Raw genomic sequence first — 27,610 nt, forward strand, 5'->3', positions numbered from 1 at the left:
CAAAGCCCCATCCTGGCCTTAAACACGTCCAGGGATGAGGCCTATCATTCTCACAGAATCTGTATTTCAAAACAGGTAACCTTTTACATGGAATCTTTTCCTGTCCTTTAACAAACAAGGAACAAAACCTTCCCACGACCAACCAAACTCTACCATTTTAAACTGAAGACTATAGAAAGCACCACACCTTCCTTCAACAAATTCTTCTCAGCAGGGCTGATCTTAAACAGCGAAGTCCCAAGCCATTACCCACCACCAAAGCAAGCCCGACCCACTGCATGTGCTTTCACATGCTCTCGGACAGATGCCCACAAATGACTGTCTTCCTCTACATCCCTGTGAGACACTGCTGCTCCTCTGCCCTGTCAGCACTTCAAAGTTTCATGCCTTAAGCCTCATCACCTACTCGGGTTCAGCTCCCAGACCCTGAGAGGCAACTCCATTACATCCGGTAAAGGACACAGCCTTGGGGGAAAATCAGATTTACCCTGGTGTCGTGCCATAAGTTCACAGCCCATTAGATCAATACCTCCTAAAGCAGAAGCAAGGAAGCACAGCACAGGCTGCTTTCACCACCTGCACAGGCAGAAGATGAGGTTAGACCCCTGCTGTCATCGCCACTGACCCAGCAAGTCCTGCTCCGAGTGTGAGGCTTGCTTTCACTACCTGCCTGCACCCCCCTCACCATTTCCAGCAGATCTCAGTTCCCCGCACCCAGAGCAGAGTCCTTGCTCTCTCTGCAGCTCTGTGGTGTCACAGGGTGGGATGCATCTGGCCAGCATGATCCAGCTGTCAAGCTGCAAGAGAGGACCAACTGCAGCCCCCTTCCATAATAAGGGTTTCCCAAAACACACCAAGCCCACTCCAACATATGTGGTTTCTCTGTTACCCCTTTCAGCTGCTTTTCCCACCGATCCATAGCATGGATGCTGGATGGAGAATGGACAAAAGTTTGTGCTTTACTTTCACAGGTGAAAGCCCTGCCCTGTCCAGTCTGCTAAGAGACGCTGAGATGTCAGAAAGACCAGTGCGTGACCGAAACAGGACAACAGGTCTCCCCATCTTTCGTCCTCCCTCATACCTGCGGGACTGGGGCAACTTGGACCCCCCTCTTCTAGACTAGGCCTTGGCAGCTCAAACTTGTTAATTCTGGTTGGAGAAGCCCTGATTCACAGAGTTTATGTCATATTGTAGTACTTTAAACAGTGACTGTGATGTATTTTGGATGTGAGGGAGATTGAGTACCGCTACAGGATTTTATACATCAAAACAGTCTTTGTTCAAGACTGACCCAGGTCTAACACAGTTCTTCTCAAAATATTTATTTATTGCTGGAAGGCTCTTTTCTAGAAAGGAAAGAAAAATTCGGTGATCAGCTGCTGAATACATTGGTGAGTCTGGAGCTTGTCTACACCAAATTCCTTGTGGTTCATCACCAACAGCCAACACACTTGTTAGAAAGTTTTAGTAAGGCATCCATTCAGCACACAATTTTTACTTTCAGGAGTAACCAACTAGATAAATTCTGTTTTATTCCATTGGATATGACACATCTTTCTTGCAATTTAAGACAAAAAAAATGTTAATCTGAATTCCCATAGACAGAAAAGACTATGCTATAGTGCTCTTTTTTTAGGCTTATCTTAGCACAATGTGGTTCAGCAAATAAAGTCTCATTCCACCCGCATGCAAGAAACGATTCTTTGACTATATCCACATACAAATACTGGTTTAGACTGTAAGTATAAATCTGGAGTCTGAGAGTATTAGCAAACTGATTGCACTGCACCCGAAAATTAAGCAAACAATTGAAAAGTTTGCTAACCTAACTCAAAACATTTAGGTTTCCTTTTGGGAAGAATGTGAATCCTGTTAATGAAATCTCCAGAAGGGAAAGGAGGGGAATTTTGAGAGAATCCCACCTCAGATATTTCGTGTCCACATGCAAATGACAGCCAGTACTGTGCCTAGTCTCTTCTCTCCCTTCATAATACTGTTTTGAAACTAGAGAAAAAAAATTACAGCAAAAATTTTGGGAGAAGGGAAAATGCCAATAGTTATGTTATTCAACAACCTTTGTGAAATAATAGATTTCTGTACTCCTTTAACATGCTTACAGGTGCTCTCATACCAGATTTGAATGTAAGTGCAAGAAAGTACTTGAGATTTTTTTAAATCTCAAAGTCATTTTTCTATGTGGGAACGCATTTGATCAACATAACAAAATTTATCACTGAGTGATCGTCTGCTGAAATTTATCGGCTACTAAGCAATTCCAATATTAAAGGGCCATGCAAATGGAATTCTCTTTCATCTTTCCATCGCTATTTCCTTTTTCAAAGGACCTGACCGTCTTGCCTTTTTGTGTAGTTATAAATAGTATAAAAAGAAGAATTTTTGTACTGCTGAAGTTTAATTGCTTTTAGATTTTTACCATTTATTTTTCATCAATACAACTGTCTTCGTTTGGATAGGCCAATATTGACTTTGTCTCTCTAACCAGAGAATGAAAATTAGACTTCCTTCAATTATCCAGTATCTATCCTTCCCGTATTAGAAGAGATGAACATCTTGCAGGGACAGAGAGAGATGATCAAGGGCCAATCCTTTTTCCAGGGGTAAGCATTTTGAAAAGTCATGTATGATACTAATTAGGTTGTGAGAGCAGCTTACATTCTTCTACCAATTACATGGGCTGCTTTTTTTTTAAGAATCCAAAATATCCAGGCCTTGGAGGAAAGATTTTCAACTTTCAGATGAAGCTGGCTCTTTTTTCCTCTTTTAGTTCTTTTTAAGAGAAGACAACAGTACAACTTTATCTATAACAGAACAATAAATGTCTGAGACCTTGGATAAAGACATTATCCACCCACAAATAACAGACTATACTTGGCTTTAAAGTTCTGATTGTTCTCTAAACACTTATAAACTAACGTGGCAGATTAGACTCCCTGTCTGTGAACCATTTTTTCCCCTTTTTTCTTCATTTAGTTCAGCAGAAAAACTTGAATGAATCAGAAGATGCAAAAGGGTCAGTTGCAGGTCTGGCATACACGTCCCCCTGCCTAACCTGCACAAGTTATTTGTTTCTCTCTGTTTTGTCCATGTGTAAAATAGGGGTTTTCCTTGCCCTTGGTTACTCTGGGATTGCAGCATATATCACGAGGGCAACTCAGATTTCTAAAGCACTTTGGGTTTGGCAGGCAGCAAGGGCAATGAAAGTGTTGAAAAGTGTTTTTGTATAGTTTCATAAACTGGCTGCCCTGGCATCTAAACATTTCCTTGTATACTCTTGAATAACTTCCTTATCATAAAAGTATGCTCATTCCAAAAAGCAAATACTTCTTAAAAGCTCCCTGTGGGTAAAAAGAAGTTAGGAACAAAATCTCATTTCTCTAAAATAAGCAAATTTTATCATAGTTAGATGGCCAGACAGTAGCAGTGTCTTAAGATGTGAAAGTGCAGTACTGTACATTTTAAAGCTAAAACTTACTACTGCTTTTAAGTTCTAGAGTACTCTGGGAATACTGGCTTTAGGCATGCATATACTACAGAATTTTCAGTCACAGAAGCACTAATAAATAATGCTTATGCATTTGCATATTACTATCTTTTCACAAATACATTCGATTTCTCATTACTCTACTATAGGTGCTGTACGGAGGCTATTTTTATGATTCCTACAATAACACAGCAGCCGTATTTGGAAAGACAGATATTTAGGATAGACTGGCCCCCTTCTAAAGGAAACTGGAGAGGATGAAGTATCACAAGCTCATAAATGCATATTTCTGAAACATTTAAACATATTCTCAGCAATTAATCTAATTACTGAGCTCAACATCATAAAAGGACATAGAATATGAGAGTTTGGAACACAAATTCACGTCCTACAAGTTTTAGTTAAATGGTGTTCAACTACCCCAATTATATCTGCAGGCAGCTAAAGTCTAATATTGATTGCTGTTTTAATGACATACAAAGCCATAAAGATTGACCTTTGTAACATTACATTATTGGTAAGGTTGTGTGCTTATTACATTTCATATATAGCACAACAAGTGATATTACATGCAGATGTTTTAGTGAGAAGCAAACAGGCTGCAGAAAGCCCTAATATGCCCTAATGCTTGGAGCAAAGATGCCAAACGTACATAAAAATGAACTCTGAATTCAAGGCAAATCTAAGCTTATAAAGAATATAAATTCATTTTAGTTTATTAACTAGAAAAAAGTTTTGGAAAATATTTTATATTATTACTTGCATACCTTTCAAGATGTTTGAACGTATATGTTATAATCATTAAATAAACTGACATTTAGAAATTATGGGAGGTAAAACCCTGCATGCAATACAAAAAAAACCCACCCTGTGTTTAAAGACTTAATTTCTCCCATGCTGAGGAAACACAACATTTGTATATGTTTGCTTTGATGAGGAGTAAGCTTCTCTCCCTCTGATCATGAAACAATGCCAGAGCCTCAGGCCTGATGTGAGGACAATGCAAACCCCTCTGTAGCCCACACAGTTCATAAGCACTCAGGTCCCTCGGGACCGCAGATGCCACACTACAAGCACTTGAAAGAGAGAAATCTTTAGCTCGGGCAGTGCCTGGTCCAGTTAGCCTCCTGCAATGCCATATTCACATTTACGCAACGCCAACACCAAGGAAGGAGCTGTTGGGATTAATCTGCTGAGAAACAGCAGAGCATTGCCTTCAAGAGTGGAGCTGCAGCTGGACATCACTATGCCTCCTCACCAGCAGCCTGCAGCTTCAGACCAGATGCTCCCACCAACTCCCTCCTTTCCGAGCTGCCTCAGTCACATGCCCCATGTCTCCGAAGAAGAAGAAGAAGAAGAAGAAGAAGAAGAAGAAGAAGAAGAAGAAGAAGAAAGAAGAAGAAGAAGAAGAAGAAACAGTTTTGGACTCAGAACACAAGCCCAAAAGGTCAATTAACTCCAGGATCACAGATCGTGCATTCAGCTGGGATTATCCCAGACTGTGAGCTTGAGTGTGTGGTGGAGCAGACACAGTTGTGAAGATGGGGGGGTAAAGAGTCAACAACGGTCCCAGATGGCCTGTGGCAGAAGACACCCCTGCTGCAGGTGACCGGAGCCAGCACTTTAATTCCCACCTGAAAAATAAGTCAGGCACTTCTGACTGACCTGGGTCTCCTCGTGCCATTGAAATCCAACATTCTTTTTATCTTGGTTTATTAAGCATTAATAGGAAGCTTCTCCTACTTCATCAGCTGGGAAACAGTTGTGCCTGAAGCTGCCAGTGCACTTGTGCCAGTCAAAAAAGAAAGACATGGGCTTCCTGCAGGGGCACCGTCCTTATCATCTAACTTGACAAGCCAGCTGCGGCTGGAGCAGACTGGCCTTGGGGAGGGGACACAGGTCGATTGTAAAGACCATTTTTATTCTTCACACAGAGCTGTAGCTAAATTGGGATTGGATTAGTCAGGACACTTGCCTGACTGATCAACCCTGATTCCTTCAGCTGTTTTCTGATCTTTCCAATTCAGCTCTACCCATTCACAGAATAAAACGTTATATAAATAAACAGACTTTCCCTGCCGCATTTCTGTAGCCTTCCTGGTTATGGAGTGCAATAGCCCAGACGTCATGGCCAGGCACACAGCCCAAGGACATAGTGCCCCTGGATCCTAAGGCTGATGCATGAGGAGTAAGACGAGGAGAGTTCCACCAACCCTTTGAAATGAAGGCTTTCCACACAAGTCACAGTAATTGCAGTGACATAGGCTTAGTTTACAGCTAGGAAGAGAAAATGTTGTATGTACAGCTCTCCTTTGGCTGCAGGAAAAGAAGAGGCTGAGTGTACTTTTTTCCTAGGCCCATGTAACTGGCTTTCTGCAGAACTGGGGTCTCAGGGAAAGAAAGAGACCTTCAGCTGGGTCATGAAGATTACAACGGAGCTTGGTCTCTGGCCAGTCCTCTAAAAAAGTCAGTGGGTAGATGATTTTTGCTTTGTGTTCCTCAATACTAACTATGAATGCATATTTTCCCACTAAGTGCACAAGACCCACATTCTAAGCATTCCTGCAGTAACATTCAGTCATAGTTTGACAACATTTTCAAATGACAATCTTATTGTTTTAAATATTGTTATATAAAGAGCTGGAAATATGCATCAGACTCAGTTTCAACTTAAAAGTTGTGCCTGCAAGAGGCAGCTGTTGCAGCAGGAAGAGTAACTCAAGATAGACGCAGACTATGACTGTGGAGATGTTCTTCCACTTTGACAGAAAAAGACAGTCGTCATTTGCTCTCTCCCAGCCCAACGCCATACAGAGACCAGAATCATTTGACATCCTGTAGGCTGGGAAACCCAGTTCACCTGCCCTCTTATGGAGCAACTGGCTCACAAATTCTGTTGTCCGCTAGTTTGAATTCCTTATACAATGAGTGCTTCCCAATGGCTAGACTATAAGGAAAAAAAAAATCCTAGGTAGAAGATAAGGTTTGGAAGACAGCCAGTAGCTCCAAAAAGCAGGGGTGACAGCTAAATAGCCAATTGGGGATGGGAAGACCAAGCACAACGATTTAAAAAGAAAAAGGAAAAAAAAAAAAAAGACAACTCATTTTCTTTAGGAGGCAATTAGCAGCAACCTCAACAAGGAAACAGAGGCATCTTTCCAAAGCAAGACAATACCATATCAGGGTCCTCTCAAGTTTCCCATCTTGTAGTTGTGGTGAGGGGCCTGCTTTCAGTTCAGGAAAGGACTGGGACTCTAACACATATTAAAGCTCATGTGCTGATCTGCAAGTTGGGTTTCTGATTCTGTACGGAACGCTAATGTGCCCTGCCCTGATATGATCTGCTACTGGGGACACCTTCAGACTTTGATCCTGTTGCTTAAGCAGCAATTACAGACACATTTTGCTACCAGGCACTGGGGAGCTTTCTGATACTGGAGTACTGTGCCCAGTTCTGGGCTCCCCAGTTCAAGAAAGACAAGGAACTGGAGAGAGTCCAGCAGAGGGCTACAAAGATGATCAGGGAACTGGAGCACCTCTGTTATGAGGAAAGGCTGAGAGAACTGGGTCTGTTCAGCCTGGAGAAGAGAAGGCTGAGAGGGGATCTCACCAATGCTTACAAATATCTGAAGGGTGGGTAGCTAGAGGACGGGGACAGACTCTTTTCAGTGGTGCCCAGCGACAGGACAAGAGGCAACGAGCACAGACTGGAACACAGGAAATTCCATCTCAACATGAGGAAAAACTTCTTTATATTCAGGGTGACAGAGCACTGGCACAGATTGCCCAGAGAGGTTGTGGAGTCTCCTTCTCTGGAGATATTCAAAACCCGCCTGGATGCATTCCTGTCCAACCTGCTCGAGGTGAACCTGCTTTGGCAGGGGGGTTGGACTAGATGATCTCCAGAGGTCCCTTCCACCCCTGACCATTCTGTGATTCTGTGACACATTTCATTGTTTATACTGTAACACATTACAGCACTGTACTTGATTCTTACGAACCTCTCCAGTAAGATGCCTCCATTCGAGATACTTCTGGACCAGGCCATTTTTCTATCAAAAGCAGAGAGATTAATGCCTAATTATTTCCTGCTGTCCTCTCTGTGTCTCTTTTATTCCATTAAACAAACAGACAGTGTTTGGTATATGAGTAAGAAATGTAGTGTAACAGAAAATATGCTAGAAAGGAAATGATTACTAATCACTGCTTTTTTGCCCAAGACAGCGAAAATGACCCATTTCCTCATCTCATCAGCTGAGCAAACTACTGACTTCGAGATGTGGGAAACCATCCTTGTTCTTTGGTTCCAAACACAATTTTGTTTCTGTAATGAATTCGAGGAGTGAATGACCTGGGCTGAAAGAGAAGCACACAAGAACTACATTCATCCCATAAACAAAGACATGAATGGGAAGCAGACAGACAATCCTACAACATAGCCTAACAGTTTATTAGGTAAATTTAATGATTTTGATCTACAGGACTCAAGAGAGCATCAGTTAGGTTAACATCTGCCCAGGACATTCCACTACATGTTAGGAGGAAAAATGTAAACTACTCTTAAAAAAACCCCTACACTATTGCTTTGGGCAGCAGGAAGATAAAAAGTCAATCAGAGCTCTCAAGCGACCGATCAGATGGAAATAATTACAGATGTAAGGGACCTGATTCATAATCTACTGGAGTTAAAAAGTATCAACTACCTTATGAACACATAACAAATCCCCAAATGGGTATGCTTCTCTTATACTCCATTAAACTACTTGGGTGTCTCAGTATTTCCAGGATTGAACATAATTTTGTGACAAAGTAATTAATCACTATGTATGCTTTATAATTAGTACTGTGAGCAGTGTTCAAATGTTTTGACTCAGGAAGCTTTAATTTTGTGGTGGCTTGTTTTTGCCAGGAATGAGAGGAGGTAGTCCTCAAACATCAGCTCACCTGAAAATTTCAAATGGCAAGTTAAAATAATGTATTTACAAGGGCTTTGGGACTTCCCTTTTACTTTTCTCCTACTCAAGAACAGCACTAAATGTTTCCTTCCCCTAAAAAAAAAAATAATTCCTCCAAACTGAAACAAAATAGGGACACTTTACTGAGAAAATATGTAAAAATACAGAGTTGTAAACAATCTTCTTCCATATTTCCAGTTCTAAGTTGTTCTCAGACCTACGGCAAGGAGAAACAACCTCACTCCCTGTAAAATCTAGTCTTAGCAGAAAGAAATTAGTTACTGGCAAAACAGTTACCTAAAACAAAATACTGTCTTAGGAAAACAGAATTTAGTATCGATTAACACTTTGAAATATATGCAGACTTGTCTTCAAAAGCCATGAGACTTGCTTCAAAGAAAGGGACCTACTATGCAGATTTTCTACGACTTACACATAAGCGCACACACAGGCAATGTCTAAATTGGCAGGTAACGCAGCTCAATGCAAGCGAACAAGCAAAACAAGGCAGCTGGTGCTAAGATCCCTGCATCTATGTGAGGGTTTCTACTTCAATCCAACTTTAATCTGGTTGGTTGGAGACTGAATGTGCCCCATCATGCACATGTTTTGAAGCTGTCCGATGGACCAACCACGGGGCCATCTGGAGATGACTGGATGCATACCTAGAGCAGAACTTCCTGTTTACCTTCTTCAGAAAACAAGATACTTTGTGCTTTCCAACATCAGCCCGATAGATAACCGGACAGCATTCACATGGATGCAGCCATGAATTATGCTAGGGCCCCAAGCTCTGGGTTTCCTCTTGTTTATACTTCAGTTCACCAAGGGAAGAAGAGGAGGATCTTCCTTAGGATGACGAAGGTTTGGTGCTGTTAATTCAAAGACACACTTAGGCAATCACAAACAACTTCTGCTCCCCTTCTGCTTTATTGTCCTCTCCTGCTTTGCACTGCTCTGCTCCATCATCCCTAGGGCATCATGCCTGCAGGACAAAGGCAGGTTTGCACTCTTGTGTGACTCATAAGAGCTTGAGTTTGCTGCTGCATGCCCACAGGAAGGCTGTACCAGCATAAGGGCTGCTGGGTGAGCCAAACTCCAGCTGTAGGAGGGAAAAAACCTCCAGCAACAGCTGAGGCTGACTTTGCCAAGTCACCCCGGGAACCAGGGGCTCTCCCACTCCAACCCCACCCCACAGCCTGTCTGTCATCTGCCTGTGCAGGATTTTCAGACCTCAGCTCCTGTTCAGTTTCCAAAATATGTAGAATGGCTCTTGGTTACAGGAACATTTTAGTACAGGAGACTTCGGCTAAGGAAGGCTGTCCACCACTTCTCCACTGGCCACTGCTCCTCTGAGAATAAGATACAGACATCTGTATACATCACAGGGCTTCCACCTTCCTGAAATATTTTGTCAACCTTCCTTGAAAGTGACAAGGTGAAGGTGACACCACAAACCTAAATGCCACAGAGAAACTCAATTACAGCAACACCCCCACCCCCTGCTGTGAGTTTGAAAATGTTAAGAAATTTTCACAATGCATTCAGAAGGGGTTCGCTGTCTCTTCTTTATCCCCATCCCTGACGCTGACAGAGCCTCTCCATCTGTCAATCTGTGCTCCTGGCCAGCAGGGACCCTCCTGTGAGCCAGCTCGGGGCCACAGACACATTCCCTTGTGCAGGACTCGGGGAGAGACTTTGAAAAATAAAGCAGTTGTGTTGGCAAACCTTCACCATTTATTTATTTTGGGTGTTTGACCAGATTTGGGGGCAGTCATAGAATTGTCTAGGTTGAGAGGAACCTTTAAGATCATCGAGTCCAACCATCAACCTAACTGCCAAAACCACCACTGAACCATGTCCCTAAGCACCACATCTACCCGTCTTTTAAATACCTCCAGGGATGGCGACTCCGCCACTTCTCTGGGCCTCTTCCAATGCTTGATAACCCTTTTGGTGAAGTAATTTTTCTTAATATCCAATCTAAACCTCCCCTGGCACAACTTGAGGCCTTTTCCTCTTGTCCTATCGCCTGTTCCTTGGGCGAGGAGACCGACCCCCACCTGGCTACAACCTCCTTTCAGGCAGTTGTAGAGAGCGATAAGGTCTCCCCTCAGTCTCCCTTTCTCCAGGCTGAACAACCCCACTTCCCTCAGCCGCTCCTCGTAGGTACATCGGCGTTAATGCCTCATTAAGGGCCCCCACCCTCCCTGTACCCCGGCAAGCGCACCTGCCCGGGGCCCGAAGTCCACCGCCGGGAGACGCCTTCCCCTGCCCCCGGCTGCGTGAGGTGGGCGAGGGTCACGCACACGGGGGGGAGACCCCACTGCGCCCACCGGGACCCAGCGGGCGGCCGGACGGCCGGAGGGGGGGAAGGGGGTCGGACAGGTGCCCGGCCCGGCCGCTGCCCCCTCGGGACGAGGGGGGGGGGGGGGGGGGTGCGCAGCGCGGCCGCTCCGCCGTCGGGAGGAGCCGCTCGGTGCCGCTCTCTCCCCCGCCGCCGCCGCCGCCGCCGCCGGCCCGTCTGCCGAGCGTGTGTCAAACCCACGTGCTCCGGCAGCCCCGCGCCGGGGGAGCGGCGCCCAGTGGCCGGGCCCCGCCGCACCGCCGCCGGCCTCGACCCGCACCGCGCCTCGCCGGCCCTCACGGGCACCACCCGCCGGCGGCCGGACCCGCGGCCTGCGCCGGACCCGCAGCGGCGGCGGTGCAGAGGAGGAGGAGGAGGAGGAGGGCGGTGTTTTCCTGCGCGCCGCCGCCGGCGAGCGTCAGGCCGGGGCGGAGGGGGGGGGGGGGAACGGGCGAAGGGGGAGGCCCCGGCCCGGCCCTTCCCCTGGCCCCCGCGCCCCGAGGATGGCAGCGCTGCCCGCACGAGTGGCTGGCGGCGGTGTCCCTCCTCTTTTTTTTTCCGGCGGCGGTGGCGGCGGCTGCGGCGGCAGCAGCGGCGGATCATTGTTGTGTGGGAGGAGGGCGGCGGGGATGGACTTGATCTCTCGGGTCTGCTGCTGAGGCGGCAGCACAGCGCGCCCCGCCGCCCAGCCAGCACCCAGCCAGGGCCGAGCCGCGCCGGGCAGGGAGGGACCGACACCCCCCCTACCCCCGCCTGCTTTATTTTTGAGGGGGATCTGCTGCTCTGCTCCCTCGCCCCTTATCCACCACCACCCCCCACACTCACACACCTCCTCCCCGCTCGCACACACGCAGAGGGACACGCACGCACCCTCCTCCTTTGCCCTTTCATCCTCTTCTTCTCTCTCCCCCTTCCCCCCCCCCCCCAACCTTCCTCCTCGGCCCCGCCGTCCTCCCGCGGCAGATGCGCTGGGGGTCACGGCGCAGCTGGGACTATGGTGAAATTTCCAGCCCTCACGAACTACTGGCCCCTGATCCGGTTCCTGGTCCCCCTCGGCATCACCAACATCGCCATCGACTTCGGGGAGCAGGTAAGGCAGCGCCCTCACACCCCCTCCTACACCCCCCCACCCCCCATCCTTCACGGGGGTCTCAGCGCCTCAGCGGGGATGGGAGAGGCGGGCCGGGCCCTGCCGTGCCGGGGCCCCTTTCCCCTCTTCCCTTATATTTTACGATTATATAATCTCAAATGACATCATGCGTTTGCCGGGTGGGGGGGTGTGGTGTGGTGGTGGTGGGGTCGTTTTGGGGGTTTATTTCTTCTCACCCACCCCCACCCCCCCCATCCTCATCCAACGCTGACAGGGCTGCTCAGGTGCAGCAGCCCCTAGCGCACTGCAGCGCGGCGAGGAAGCCCACGGCGGGGGGGGGGGGGGACGGGACACGGACGACCGCGGTGCCCCTCGGCAGCGTCCGCTGCCGAGGGGCACCGCGGTCGTCCGTGTCCCCCCCCGTCCCCACTTTCACCTCCGGGCGTGCTGGCTCCCCTGCAGCATCCCTTACCCGCGTCCCCCACCCCAAAAAAAACCCAAACCACAAAACACCGTGTTTTGTGCTTGACGTGCCCACTCCTCCGAGCTTTCCACGCAGGGCTCGGCCGCGGCACTGTGTGTGTGTGGTGATGGTGGTGGTGGTGGTTGGGGGGGACGGACGGACACGACACCTTCTCTGCTCTCGTTTCGGGTGTTTATGACAGGTTGAGGCACCCCGGTTTTGTGTCGGGCTGCACCGTAACTGTCGTTACGTTTTATGTTATATTTGCATTACCTTACCTGTTGGAGCGGGTCCAGGGGAGGCCCACAAAGATGATCAGAGGGCTTGGGCACCTCTCCTATGAGGAGAGGCTGAAAGAGTTGGGGTTGTTCAGCCTGGAGAAGAGAAGGCTCTGGGGAGACATTATAGCGACCTTCCAGTACCTAAAAGGGGCCTACAGGAGAGCTGGAGAGCGACTTTTTACAAGGGCATGTAGTGGTAGGACGAGGGGTATGGCTTTAAACAGAAAGAGGTAAGTTTAGATTATATGTCAGGAGGGAATATTTCACTTTGAGGGTGGTGAGACACTAGAACAGGTTGCCCAGAGAAACTGTGGATGCCCCATCCCTGGAGGTGTTCAAGGCCAGGTTGGATGGGGCTTTGAGCAGCCTGGTCTGGTGGGAGGTGTCCCTACCCATGGCAGGGGGATTGGAACTAGATGATCTTTAAGGTTGCTTCCAGCCCAAACCGTTCTATGACTCTATGATTTTTAGTAGGACGGTATACACTACTACTTTTTCATGAATGTTAAAATGGGCAGCCACAGTAAGTATTGCATCTCAAATAGCTCTTACCCTTGTCATAAGTCAGTTTCGCTGAGAAGCTCTTGTTTTCTAAGCAGAATTGTTCCCATGCTCCTTGAGCAAAGATACCAAAAAATTAGTGAATACTTTCACCAGTTTGTAAAGGAGAAAGGGAAAAAATAGCTAACATTAATCATATGTTTGTCATGGCTGTGTTAATCACATTTTGCTTCCTAGTCCTTTAAATTTAAATAAGCTGTGATACTAAGAAATGCAATTCCATCCTTGTCTAACAACTACATACTTTCCTACTAAGTCAGTCTTCTATAAATCATACTTGGGGGGGGAGTGAAAACTGAAGACAGAAATGACAAGGGGAAAGTTGACTTAAATGCTAATAACTGTGCCACATTAATAACATACAGCGGAAGTTAAATTGAAAGCAGTTCATTCAGCAAACTGTGTGACAGGTGTGTATATACAGTTTGCTTCATACAAGGTTAGCGTGATGCAAAATCCGTGTCAGCCCATAAAAAACATCCCCTTGGCTTCAGTGTGCTCTGGACCAGGATTTCAAGAACTAGCAAGCGAGAGATTACAATTTTTTAAGTGAGGGGCCTTCTGTTTTTCTGGGTACCAGTGACATGGGAGGGATGTTAACATGTGGATGATACATGTAAACACTTAATCTAACCAACTTTGACAGTGTTAGGGACAAAATGTCTCAGAAAATGTGTTTTATTTGGTAGCCAAGTCATAGGATTGGCCCTCCAGGAGAGTCGGGCTCTCAGATGGCAGCCTGGGGAGGTGTTTAATTGAAATCTAGCGAGCAGAGAGACTCTTGCAGAAAACCCCAGCTCAGGAGTGGGAGCTGGTAAGATGCTTTTTGTACCAGCCTAGTGGGAGACTTGCCTACATGGAAATCAGGAAACCAAGGCAGGGACAAAGTTACTTCAGGTCTGACGAGATCCTCTTACAGACAAAAGGGCAGGGATTTTGTTTTCCTATGTATAGTACATGAAGTTATTTTTTACACTTGCAGGGCATTATTGTTGGACTTGTGTTGCTGAAAATATACTGTCTTGCTGAGCCAGTCACCTTTCTGCCCTCCAAAATTGTAATAATTTTAATAACAGGGGTGAATGGAATGAACGTAAAAGAATGGGTGTGCCAACAGATAGCTCTGAAGAGGCTGCCGTACGTCTTTCTGTGAATGTACGCTGCAGATAAAGATTTCTAAGAATGATAAGGGAAGTAAAATTTGTATGAAGTAATGTAAACCATAATACTGTAAAAGAGACAGGAGAACCATAGGTCAGGAATAAGAGATGATTGTAAAAAAAATAGGGAGAGAATGGACCTTGCCTGACCAGGGAAGAAGAGATGTTTAAGAAGGGCTGTGAGTCATAAACCCTTTTGATGCGTCGCATTCATGCATTGCTCTCTCAAGCAGGGAGAGCATTTGGAAGCAGCGTGTTCAAAGCAGAGCCTTTTTAACAAAACCTAATATTTTTAGGTACCTGAGATTGAAGAGTGAGAAACAAAGAGAATCTCACTTTTTTTTTTTTTTACCTTGAGAGACTTTTCTGGGTGTTGAATAGTTTTATTCAATAGCAAACATCACTAGGGAATTGCCAGGTCCTTGGTATGTGGCTGTCTCTAGATTCCTTGCTGCTTTAAGGGAAATTTACAGTAAGTTTAGAGAATACTTGCAGAACATAGTTTATGACTGTCACCATTGCCCCATATGAGATGTTTGCTATGGCAAGTCTGTTTAGTTTGTAGGAAGTAAAAAAACCCTGGAGCAATGCCCCTAAGAACTAACAAGCTCAGCTCCTGCAATCACTTCCAGAACCACTATAAGCCAGTGAAGAGCCTCCTGTCGACCCTTGAACCCTAATCCAATAATGCTATAGGATGAGGCTATATTACAGAGTTGTTCCAATCTAGTCAGCTAACCTCATCTGTTCACCTCATAAAATCTTCTTGGACAAATACCTGATTCGTTTCCCCCCCACACACACTAAAAAGGTAGTTCTGATGCATGACCAGGTAAATTATCAGAAGATTAGAGAAATAAACCATTTATAACCTATTTCCATTAATTCCTTCTGCAATCTATTTCCCTTACAGTATATTTACGGTACTACATAGTTTTTATGAAATTTTCTTCTTAGAGTAAGGCCTTCAGGAAAATAGTCCCAAATATTTTGACTCAATGTTCCTTCTTCGCACAAATATATGTGTATGTGTGTGTGAGTGCGTGGGTGTGCATGCATGTATTTGTTTATTTTTCTCTAGGTATACATACACACAAATATGCACAGCAGAGCATTTTCATCCGAAGAGCTTAGCACCTACCACCAGAAGAGAGATTCTCCCTTTCATTCTGCTGGTGAGAGCAGTCAGCTCTCAACATCTTATACTGAGATTCACAATAATTAGTGTTTTATTTAGAGCTCAGCTGTTGGAGAGCAGAGTTTGAATTAAAAATCCCAGCTCCTGTGAAGAAAATGTTGTTGCATGTACTTGCTTGGAAATAAGTAAATAAACTGCTCCCATGTGATGGAGCACAACACAATTTCAAACAGCTCACCCAGCAAATAATACCACTCTTACCCCCTGTGCTCAAAAATCCATCACCACCTATCTCAGTTTTCCTTTTAACACAGTTTTAGAGCTGCTCACATATGTTGTGGTGGCCTGATTGGCAATGTATGTGTACATTTGCATTATCATTATTATAAAGGAGGGAAAACTGAGGTGCACGTTAGTTCACTGACTTTCTCAGAAGTGCCAAATCAGCCCCGGGCAGCGTTAAATACAGTTTTGAAATGTGGCTGGTAACTCTCTCTGTTGCTCACGGGGTGGCAAAGGCCAGGCAGAGAGCAACATTTTGAACTCAGGACGTGTCTGCAGTAGTCCTTTAATTATCAACGGCAACAGTAGCAGGGTGGGTTTTTTTTCTCCTTTCTCACTATCATATAGCCCGCCCCTGAATCATTAGTTTCAATTGCTGTCACTGTTGGTTGGGCATATTTATTTGCCAACCTGTTAGGTATGCGGACCTAATGTTGTTCAGCGGCTGCGGGTCCTTGGAAACTAAAACCAAGCAAGCAGCGTCCTGCTGCCGCTTTCTCCCGAGGTCATTCGGGTGCTCTGGTACTGCAGAGAAATGGCCATACGTCACACGCAGTGTTGTAGTTGGGATCAAACAGACGAGCAGTAAAGGAAGTGCTAAACGTTTTTGGATTCTAAAATATTTTGCAATAATGGCTTCAAACCCCCCCCCCTTTTTTTTTTCTTGTATTTGAATGGGTTTGTGTTTTTTTTCCCTTAAGAAAAAAAGTGTTGCCAGAAAAGGAGAACAAGTCATGAATAACGTATCAAAAAGAATTAGTGAGCTTATCGGCCGCCCATGCTATTTGCAAACTTAGTAGGGGGTTAGACATTTTGATTAATGCTTTATGAAGCTCATTTTTGGGGTAAGCGTTATTGTCTGGACGTTCAGAACAAGTGCTGGGAGGGTTCACATTCCCAGCTGTTCCCTGGGGATTTGGGCCAAGTTGCGTAACCTTTCCGTGGCACAGTTCCCCTGCCTTTGAAGTGCGCCTAGACACCTACCTGTGTGTCACAGGGATGCAATGAAAATGCACGTCGGAAGCGCTCTGAGATGAAAGGTGCTGCATGAGAGCAAAGTACTCCAGTTATTGCTGTTGTGAGAGGTCAGGGACTCATTTAAATCGTGTAGGACTTTAGTACCATATAAACAAGAAAGCTAACAAGGTCATATAATTGCTGTAGACCATGGCTGTATGGTATTACCACAACCACATTATTAGTATGGTAGGTTGATGGAAGTGCTCTACTTGCATGTTACAAATTAATGTGAACCGTACAGCATTTTAAATTAAATTTAGATGAAATTGTGTTAAGAAGCAAACATCTACAGAGTATGCTATCAACAGATTTTTTTTATTTTTTTTTTTAAGTTTTTCTAAGTTTTAAGTAATATTTTGAAGGAATTAACTTCTGCAGGATTCACAAGCCAAATAGTCAGGGAAGCGGCTGGGAAAGATATCTAACTTCCTTGTTTGGAGTGAGAAAATCCAAGTGAGATCTTATATGAAGAATCAGAAACCAAACCTCACACACCTGAAGTAGTAATTTTCAGAATTTGTACCCCAGTACTGACTCCAGAGACTTTCTTCTAAGCAGCGCAGCTTTACTTCCTTTTATTCACCAGCCTGAGCCCTACAGCCTTAGCTCCTAAATAGTTGTCTGCCAAGCACTGGGGGTTTTCAAGACAGTGCTAAGTGCCCTGTAGACCACATGGACAATTCTTGAGACTACCAGAGTGATTAATTAGGCTTATATGTCTACGTTAGTTGCAGTGGGCGTTAGATACCAGGCATTGCATTCCCCAGTCATGCAGAACATTTGCTGGAGTTTCACAGCAAGCAATGCACACTGAGATCTGGGAAGAAATCAATGATCTCATAAAACATTTGCAGATAAAAGCCAAATCTCAGCAATGCATTAGTGTTCTTAAAGGTAACAAAGGCACGTGCTCCCAGCAGCTAAACCAATATATATTTGCATTTTATGGCACATAAGGTACAAAATAAACAGGTTATGAAGAGCAGTGAGGCTATCACTGCTGAAGATTTCAGATGATACTAGAAATTATGAGAATGAACCTACGAATGAGGAGTCCATTCCCTGCAGCGCTCCCATGTTGGTGGAGTGTAAAATATATAATTTAGAGCTAGGATCTGTGCTATACCTCATTTGTCAGTACCTTCTCTTTTTTCATCTTACCCTCTCCTTGCTTCACAAAACCCTCCAGGGCCCTGCTTCCCCCTCATTCCCTCCCACCTCCCATGGCTGTGTCAGCTCAGCTGTAAGGACTTCTCTGGACTTTTTTGTGCTTCACTGTTAGAAACTGGCAGGTTTTGTACTTGGCGATACCCATTAAGCATGTCTGAAGTAGAAAATACCCCGAGCCTAATTTTAAAACATGGGTTCAAAATTGAAATTTTGAAAGGGTTTTGAACCATCACATTCTGCATTGGGGAGAGAAACCCCCAAAGTAAAACTTCTGGTTTTGGGTTAAACTGACCATTTGATTTGTTTTAGGGCTTTTCTTGTTCATTTTTTTTTGGTTTCATTTTCACAAAAGCAAGATAGCTGCTTTCTCTTTGCATTTGATTTGGTCTGAACTGATTTCTTTTTAATCTTCACTCATTTTGCTGCTGCGTGGAGAACTTGGTTGTATACAAAGGCTTATATGACATGACCAATCTTATGACTGTTTGAAGATAAGTGACTTTTTATATGCAAAGAAGGCATATATGCAAGGCTCCAGCTCTGAAAGTGCAGATTGTAGCTATTAATTGACTTCCTATCTTGATCCTAGACAAGACATTTATCTCTCTCTTTGTGTGAGTTTTGTCAGTTCTAAAATAGTGCTGTGTTTCACAAGTCAGTTACAAAGTTTATTCCTTCATGTTTGTAAAACATGGGATGTAAGTTGCTGTATAAATAGAAAATTTAAATATATCTGCCAGCTCATGCAGAAACCTCCGTGCATAAAACTGAGCAATTCCAAACAGATTTTGCTTTGTAGCTACTTTCAGAAATCTGTGATGTTTTTAAATAACATATATATTACTGCTGAGCTCAATTCCAGTTTAAATGGCATATCAGAACATGTGTTTCTTTAAAAAAAATATGGAAAATTTGTAATGACCTTATATTTTTACAAGCTAATCTAACCTCATCCTGTTTGTACTTGGAAACCTGTGGATTTTGGGGAGAGGGAAACAGGAGTGTTAATATGCAATTAGATCATCAGATTACGCTTCCTCCTGCTTGCTTTATTTTCTACTGACGTGATATTGCAGTAGCTGTGGTTTTAGACACCGCTGTTGCCTTTTCAGATAACCATTAGCTGGAGAATTAAAAAAGAACAAGAGACCTAAATGACCCATGAACTTCAGTGTCTGAATCAGCAAAGCTCTGCAGTTCTCCATTTTCTGTCTCCTCTATGGTATCACTTCTCGTTCAGATTTCCCACAGAACTTTGCTACCCTGCTTTAGCGTTTGTCTGCATATGCAGTTTTTCTTGATTAGTTCCTTTCTGATGTCGTGCAGAATAAAAGTGCCTGCATGAAACAATAACTAAGAATAATTCCAGGTGTCTACACGCATTTGGTTCCAAAGAGGGCTGAAGTACAGCATTGTTACTTGCAAAAACACAATTGATTTCCATACCCTTTTCAAGAGCATTCTAGACAAGGACAAAGGAAAAATACTGGAGAGTTAAGAGCAGTTTGTTAAAAATTAAATGCTACAATGGCATGAAATCTCAAGTGCCAATTTAATTATTTTCCCCAAGATGATGCAAAAAATTCACTGTTTCTGATTTGGCAGGAGTGTTACTGTTGCCTAGCATGCCCAGTGTGCTTTACTGATGTAGTGGTTCAGCGAGAGTTCAGCTCTTAGCATGGGAAGCGAATAAACTGCAAGACGCAACTTATTTTCAAGTAATTTGCTTCACATAACTTTTTTGCATTGATATTGGATCACTGAGGCAATTGTTTCCAACCTTTTTTAATTTTCAGAGCCCAGAAAATATTCCAGTGGAGATGCAGAGAAAATTCACATCCATACAAGCTCGAAAGCGTATTTGTGTTTACTTCTTTTTTAGTTACCTGCCTCCGACTCCTTGTAAATGTTCCCTAAGGTACAGGGTTCTGTGGGGCTGAAAGCTCACCGCACCAAAGCACGTGTGAGTACGTTTGCTGACAAATACATTTGAAAGGCTTTTGGCAAGGAGACGATCTGCCTTCTTGGCTTCTTACCTGTGTTTCGTACTTAAATTAGTGAATGAAGTCAGATGCAGGCCATAACTAAGCTTTCACGTGCTGGCCTTAGATCTGTATGTCTGCACGGCTTTGACCTCCTCTGGCTGAAGAAAGTGTTGACACGTGCCAGCTGGGACTGATGTTTTTCCTTCATTGAGCCAATGATCAGCATGTGTAGGTATAAGGGGTGCAACCACACTGCACCCACTGTTCTTGCCCTGTTTTTTTTAATGGCAGTGTTTGACATTTACTTCCCTGAAATTTCAGGATTTATATTTAGGTTTTATTAGACTGTTTCCTGTTTGCTTCCTACTCACACTGTGTTACCCCTCTTTCATTCTGCTGCGTACTGGTGACCAATATCTTATTTTTATAACCTCTCCGTCTGTGAGCAGCAGCTGCTGCTCCAGCAGCCATGGCCAGCTAAGGTGAGGTAGCTCTGATCCACCTCCAGCAGCTCCCTCCTCATTGCGAAGGCTTTCCTTGCCCCAGCATACCAGCATGCTCCAAGAACTCAGCAGCCTTTGATCTCACATCTGCCATCCTGCAGATGAAAGACAGACCCTTGCACAAGTCCATTGCTACCATTTCCTCCCTCAGCATCCTACCAATTAAAAAGCGTTTAGCCCATTTGAAAAGAAAATGAATAGTTAGCAGCATTACAGGGCAGGAAGACACTTCACATTGTCAGTTCTGGTGAGAGGGGAAAAAATGTCAGTTACATAAGAGGAAGGATTATAGAAATGAAGCATTTATAGCTTGGACAAAAAAGGGAATTTTATAACTGGCTGCAGTTGTATGAACTGCAGTGTGGTCGTGAAGGAGAAGAAACAGGGTTAGCCAAGGAAAAAGCAGGAGTTGCTCCCTCTTACACGTTACTTCTTTATAAAATGTGACATGAAGAGTGCTGTGCTTTAGATGGTGTTAGGTGGTGCTGGTGTTTTATGTAAGCTCAAATTCAGTGAATCACCAAAAGCAGAGTGTTGTGATCATTGTGAAGTGCTGTACATGGCGGGTCAAACCTGAAGGCCACATCTTCTGGTGAGGGAGACAGGCAGCTTGGGAGCCACATACTCCTCAAAGACACTCAGTTCAATCTAGAAGGGTAATGTAGTTATGGGCTGTTAGCATGGCCTCTTCCTATTAAATTGTACACGCTAAGGTAAAATATACAAAAACTGCAACTCAGAGGTGCAGAATTTCCAGTATTAATGATCGTGATACAGTTGTCTTGTAGCCTTCTGCTTTTTACATGACACCTCCCAGGTTCAGCATACAGAGAGCACTTTCTAGGAAAAGAAACCAAGTTACCTAGTTAAAGTATTGACTGTGAAACCACTGTCTTATTCATTTTAGAAGTGTGTAACAGAAGCAGCATGCCTTTTGTTGCCTGAGTGAGCAATACACAGCACTGGGGTCTCCCCTGAAGAGCTGAGGAAGAAAAATCCAAACAATGTGAGCTTATCAAAAGACAGGGACCTTTCCAGTATGAGAGAAATGGAGTGTTGAGATGTGTGGAAGTAAGGGAGATCTTGAATCTGCTTTTAAACTGAGGCTTGCTGAGTTTTTTAAAGGGCTTAAAGGCATAGCTGCCTTGAGATGGGACTCAGGAAGCACAGGGGACGTTTCAGGTCCTGCGGTGACATAAAATGCATGCTCAGCCCTGCACCCTTACAGTTTGGTTCTGCAGGTCCTTTGCTTTGCTTGGTTGTCCTGCGGGTGCTGGAGTGGTTTGGTTACACAGACATCTGCATGGCTTTGTCACCAGGCTGGAACCTGCAGTGCAGCTCCTCACCCTAATTGCCACCAGGGAGCCCATCCATTTCACCCTCATCCTGTTATTAGCTTTGGTAACTTAGTCCATCAGTCCATCCCACTTCCTCCCCCACTGTGGCATTTTGGAGATCACTTTGAATGCTGGGATTATTTGCAACCCGCTGAGCCCAAGAAGCCAGCTAAGGAGATGAGTTCAAACTGCCCATCAATTCTGCCCAGCAGAAGTTGACATACCAGGTGATATACTTGGAAGGATAGCTGGTTTTCCCCATTTGCATGGCCTGTGATGGTGGGGAATAAACCATCCGATCTGAGTATTCGGATAATCCTCTTCATTACATTTTAATTTTTGCCCTTTCTTGCTCATAGGTTTTTGAAGCCTGTCAAAATAACCTCAGTTGTCCTTGGTTTTGTACAATCACAGAGACATTCTTCTTTGCACTTCAGTAGTACAAAACAACCGGTAATGTGGGGCTCCAAATTTAGTATGACAGCACTGTCAGCTTCCCCTGTGTTTATGTTGGGGCGTAACGATTTCACAATATCTTTAAGCATTTGCTTTAAAAGAGAAAGGAAGTCCAAACCACAAAACATTTTTCAGACCCTTAAGACACTGAAGGTAGTCGTCTACAGAAAGCTTTCTATTTACCACAGGTAAAAATGTTTTTCAAGTACTACTCTAATACAAAAGGTGCACCCATACACATGCACATGTATGTAGTGTGTCATGAGCAGGAGACTGCCTTTATAGGAGAATTACACACTGAGTGGTGCTAAAGTACTGTCTTCATTACTTTCTGGCTTATACACAAGGCAAAATGGTTAAGGTGATAAGGACAAGAGCTGGGCATGGAACTATCTAGGTAATTGCACATACACCTGATGTGTCCCTTATAGTTTGAGCTGTCTCTGATTACATGCTATTATGGTGGTTGCATGTGCAAACGCTGTTTTATTTCTGAATCAATGATCTTGTGCATGGATTTGATCTTTTCAAATTGTGACCTTGAGAGCACTCCTGATAACTGCACCACTGTTCTTTATATACTTGTGGGCAGTCATTTTGCTTCAGAGTGTTTTATTTCAAAGCATGAAAGCATGACGACCTTTCAGCATTCACCGTCTTGTTCTTATATGAGCTTTCTGAGATGCAGTCAACGGTCTACTGGTTAGGACATGCTCCAGCATTGTAATAGTCTTGGGAAGAGCTTTCGTCAGCAATGCCTTCTGGATCTAATATATAAGTAAGTAGTGTGCTTTTTTCTGCTAATACTGTGCAGAGGCCAGCGTTTCTCTCTTTAATAAATTCATGAGAAATCACAGCAGGTAATCTGCTTGACATTTTCGTATTGTAGGCTTGACCTGTTGGTGAGCTTTGAATCGCTGTCCGGAAAAGGCCAGTATAGTTGTGGGCTAGCTTTTCCAAATCAAGGCATGCCTTTTTTGTCAGCTGCAAGCACCTACTGCATTGTGGGTGGTTGCATCACTAAGGAGAAAATAGCTAGCAAAGGCACAATCATTGCCTCGGGACTTTGTCAAGGAAACCTCATGTTAAGTTGCATATTTGTGACTTGAGCTCCAAGGGTTCAGTTGTGCTTGCAGTAATCTGCAGATGTGGAGCCTGTTGTATTCTGTGTGCATCCATTGATTTTGAAAGGGGATATGAGTAGTAAGAGAGAGAATTTCAGATGAAGGGGGAAACTGCCTGCAAGGAAAAAGCCTGACAACTTTGACTTCAGAAGTACCAGCACATCCCAGAAGTCCCAATGTCCAGCAAATGCCTGTCTTGGGTCATGAAAGCTTTTCACCACAGTAGAAAGGCTGAGTTGCTTACGGACGAAGGGGATGTGGGCCGTAACTTCATCACTGATAACTTGCTGAATAACGAACTAGATATTTTTTCCTCCCTCATCCCACTAGAAGTCTGAAGTAGACAAAGGAGGCATGCCAGTGTAAATTTAGCTCAACGAGAAGGCAATCAGGTTCTCTATGACCAGCACCGAGAAGAATGTTAAAGCAATACTCATACAGCTGGTGATAAAGGATAACCTGTGCTGAACTATAGAAATAAATGGAGGAAAAAACATGACTCACTAATATCCTTGACCTTTTTTTAAGAGCAGATAAGAATAGTCACGGCACCTGAAACCATTAGATATGAATACAGTGATTTCTAGATGAGTTTGCCTTATCTCTTCAGAAGTCTGAGTATGGAGTGCTATGGCAAGAAATAAGCAAATTGGTTGGACAGGGAATATGTCCACAACCAGAAGAACAAAGGTTATTTGAATTTTTTTTTTTTTTATTCTTAACATGCTTGTAGCATTAGGGACCCTAAGCACTGTTTCACTTTGCTGTTGACACAGCATAGGGGTGACGGATGCATAGACAGCTTGGAACGGTGACAAAGAAGGATTAGGAGCTGTTTTGCAAGAGGTTATTATTGCAACTTCTGGGAGTTGGTTTCAAAGGAAACTACAAGCATGAGCATCTCTCATTTGCTCTCCGTAAAGAATAGTGCCTCTATAGTCTCATGACATTTAGCATCAAATACCTCTACACTTTTCTTCTTTCTGTTTTGGTCAGATAAGATTCTATAAACTCAAATCTTCTGTGTATATCCCTTTGTTTTGTGATTCCTTTGTGAAAGAAAGAAAACATTCCATTGAGAAAGAGAGAAATAGGCTATAAAAACAGGGAGCTGTGCACAATTCAATTCTTTTTTTCCCTTCCACCGAATCCCTACATGGCAGCGCACTGATGCAGCACCATAACCAAGAGTCTGGCTTCTGCAGCCTGCCAAGCTGAACCCAAAAGGATCGAGTGTCACCAATCTCATTTTTTGCCACCTTTTTTTGGCTCTTTGTCTATGCATATTTATTTAAAACTGGGGATTTTGGGAGTTCAGCCCTGGGCTGGGGCCTCCTGTGCACTGCTGTGGTTTGTGGCTCTGGACAGCTCCTGACCCTCCTCCCTGCCTCCTCCTGGTCACGCTGCCACCCGTTTGCTGCCCTTTTTTTCTCCAGAGTAGTCTATAATCTTCAAATATCTGCTTCCCTTCTGTCCTCTCTACTTTTCCTTTTCTGCGCCTGTCCAGGGGCTGCCTACAGAGTATGTCCCATTGCTATTTTGCAGGTGAGCAGCCCACCATCATCATGACAGCAAGGTTCCCACCACCCGCCCCCGGCAGATTCCTTCCCTGTAAATGAGAGGCCCGGTTCAGCAAGAGAAATGCCAAACTCAAAATCTTTTTGATGCTTGTGGGCTTTAAATTTATGCCTGAGTTAAGCTCATGTGCAGGTATTTATCTCATATGAGGCAGCCAGGCTTCAAGTGAAGAATGTGAGCTTTGTAAAGCTGCGAGACTTTATCTAGCAAAGGGTCCGTGCGCGCCTCTTCTTCATCCAGACACGCAGTTGCCGTACCAGGGAAAGTGCTGCCCAGCTAGCTGTACGCCTCCTTTCACATCCCACCGTGTCAGGGCCAGCTCTGGGTCAGTCTGGTTCGGATTTGTTTTCTCCAGGAGCAGGCATGTCGCAGTGCTGGCGAGACGTGGCTGTGACTGCTCTACCACTGCTGGTGACCTGTGGCTCCTTCTTGTCCTCACCCCAGTGGCTTGTTTTGAATTCCTGCTTAGCACGATGCTGTGTAGGAGAGGCAGTGAAATTTTTCTCCCTGCATGCCGGTGTCTGATGGCACGTGGTACATGCCTGCTGTCCTCACTGGTGTGGGTTTTTTAAAGATGTTGCAAGTGAAGGTCAGGGTGATTATTCTCTCACTAAGTCTTAAAGCCAATTTCTGGATCACAGACGAGAATAACATTGCCGGCATTCCTCACATGCCTGTTCATCCTGCCATAGAGGTCTCGTTGATGTAACTGACCGGTGATGTTTTCTTACCTGCAAGGTCAGAGATAAAGATGTTGGAGTGCTGAGAGAATCTAATCTCAGCAAAGCCTCTTTTGGATCAGAGGGTACTTCTGCTCTTTGGTGTATTCTTTCAGTCCTTTGAGGAAAGCTGGGAGAAGCATGTCAAGCTCAGTCATTTTACATGAGCATAAAAGCATTGTGCAGAGAGGTCCAGGTGTTGTGAAGTAGGTGTTCAGTGTAGGCTTCAGACAGGAATGTATCCATTGTGAACCTGTGCATCACTTGAGGGACTTTGGAGATGTTTGTAAACATTCTTAACATTATAAATATTTTTTAAATGCTATATATAATTTGGCTTCAGACATTTTCAGGTCATAACTAAACTGCTAGGCTTGTTCCAAATCAGGGACGGATGGCACGAATAGCACTGTGTGAGTCAGCCCCATCACATGTTCTAAATTAAACTTGCGCTGAGCCAACGTTGATCTTAAGGCTCTTTTTGAAAATCTCCCCGCCTTACAGAAATTGCCGATAGGATTTCTACAGAAATAATGAAGAAAAAAATAAAGCAGAAGAGGGGAGGAGAGTAAAGAAGCAACAAGCTGACTGGTGTAATGGGAAGAATCAAAACATGCAACTAGGAGAAAGCATTCTGAACAAACAAGTTAGTGAAATAACAGCTTCAGTAGCAGATAGCTTTTGGCTTGCCTAGCGCTCTCAAGAGTTCAGATTGCAAATCTCTAAGTTTATTGAAGCAGGGTCGTCTCCTAACGAATACAAATGGGTGTTTCCCTAGCTAGGTACTGCAAGCAGGCTGAAGTACTGCCACAAAGGGCTCCTGTTCTCTGGGGGGAAAAAACGGAGAATATGAAATGCGTGAGGATGACATAAAGATGAGAAGATTGGAGATCTTGGAGGATTTATCTGATTACCTGTCTTCCAGTAGAGATAATACATGCCTCAAATGAGATTTCACCTGGGATAGTTCTGGCCACACGTACTTAAGGCAGGTCAATTCAAGCTTGTTCAAAAGATTAGGCAAAAGAAACACTGGCTGTTAGTTGCTCCATTTTTCATCGTATTTGAGGAGAAACTGAAAGACCTTGATGTCTATATCCCAGCAAAAACAGGTAGAACATGAATAAATTTGCTGTCTGTACATAGGTAAGGGAAAATGTTAGCCTACCTGCAAAGAAGAGCTACCTGGGTAGCAACATTTGACTGTAAACAAACTGAGTACTTTTAAGCTGGAAATGAAGAAGGCTCCAGGCTACCATAAGAACAAGGCTCTGGAAGGAGTAGGGGCAGGAAAGCTGATTAATGAAAGTCATTCTATTGTACTCGTGCCTGGAGTACAGCAGAGGACTGAAGCCTACGTCTGTGGAAGTTTTTTCCATTCCCTGCAGGCTGGGAAGAAGAAGAGAATGCAGAACTTGGTACAGACAACTATTATGTCGTGTGTATATATATCTCTCTCTCTCCGATATATGATCCATATATACACAAAAAGGAATGGGAGGCCCTGAGTGGAGCTGCAAGAAAGCAGGTGCTACGTCTTCAGCTTATGCTTTCCAGTGATTACCTAAGAGAACCTGCTATTGATGTTTAAGCCCTAATTTTGAATGCTTTTCTGTTCTCAAAGCAAATTTTTCAGTCTCTCTGAATACATTGTCATTCAAAAATGCTCACTTTTGCATCTCTCTTCTTTTTTTTTTCTTTTAAATCGTTGCTTACTTGAGACCTCCACAAACCCTCTTCTCTCAGAGGAACAGCAGTTCATGGGGATGCACGATTCCCAAAAATGCGAGGTGTCCCCTCAGCATGGGCTGCGGAGGCAGGGCGGCTGCTTCTGCGGGGCTGACATTGCTGCTGCTGCTGGCACCAGCAAACAAACGAAGCTCTGTTCATTTTCTGCTCCAGCAGAATGAGCGGGGGGTGGGGGGCGGGACAGCAGAAG

General features: G+C 44.5%; 1 protein-coding gene across 1 annotated transcript in view; it reads left to right on the top strand.

The window, feature by feature from the left end:
- The first annotated feature begins 11,666 nt into the window (after positions 1-11,666).
- ANKH (ANKH inorganic pyrophosphate transport regulator) overlaps positions 11,667-27,610 on the top strand; it is a 102,689-nt gene continuing 86,745 nt past the window's right edge. Inside the window, exon 1 of the mRNA XM_082499673.1 lies at positions 11,667-11,894. Within this exon, the coding sequence (XP_082355799.1) occupies positions 11,799-11,894 (96 nt within the window). The 5' untranslated portion in view covers positions 11,667-11,798. The remainder of the gene's footprint in view (positions 11,895-27,610) is intronic.

Source organism: Vanellus vanellus (assembly GCF_965231255.1).
Source record: "Vanellus vanellus genome assembly, chromosome: 2".
Lineage (NCBI taxonomy): Eukaryota > Metazoa > Chordata > Aves > Charadriiformes > Charadriidae > Vanellus > Vanellus vanellus.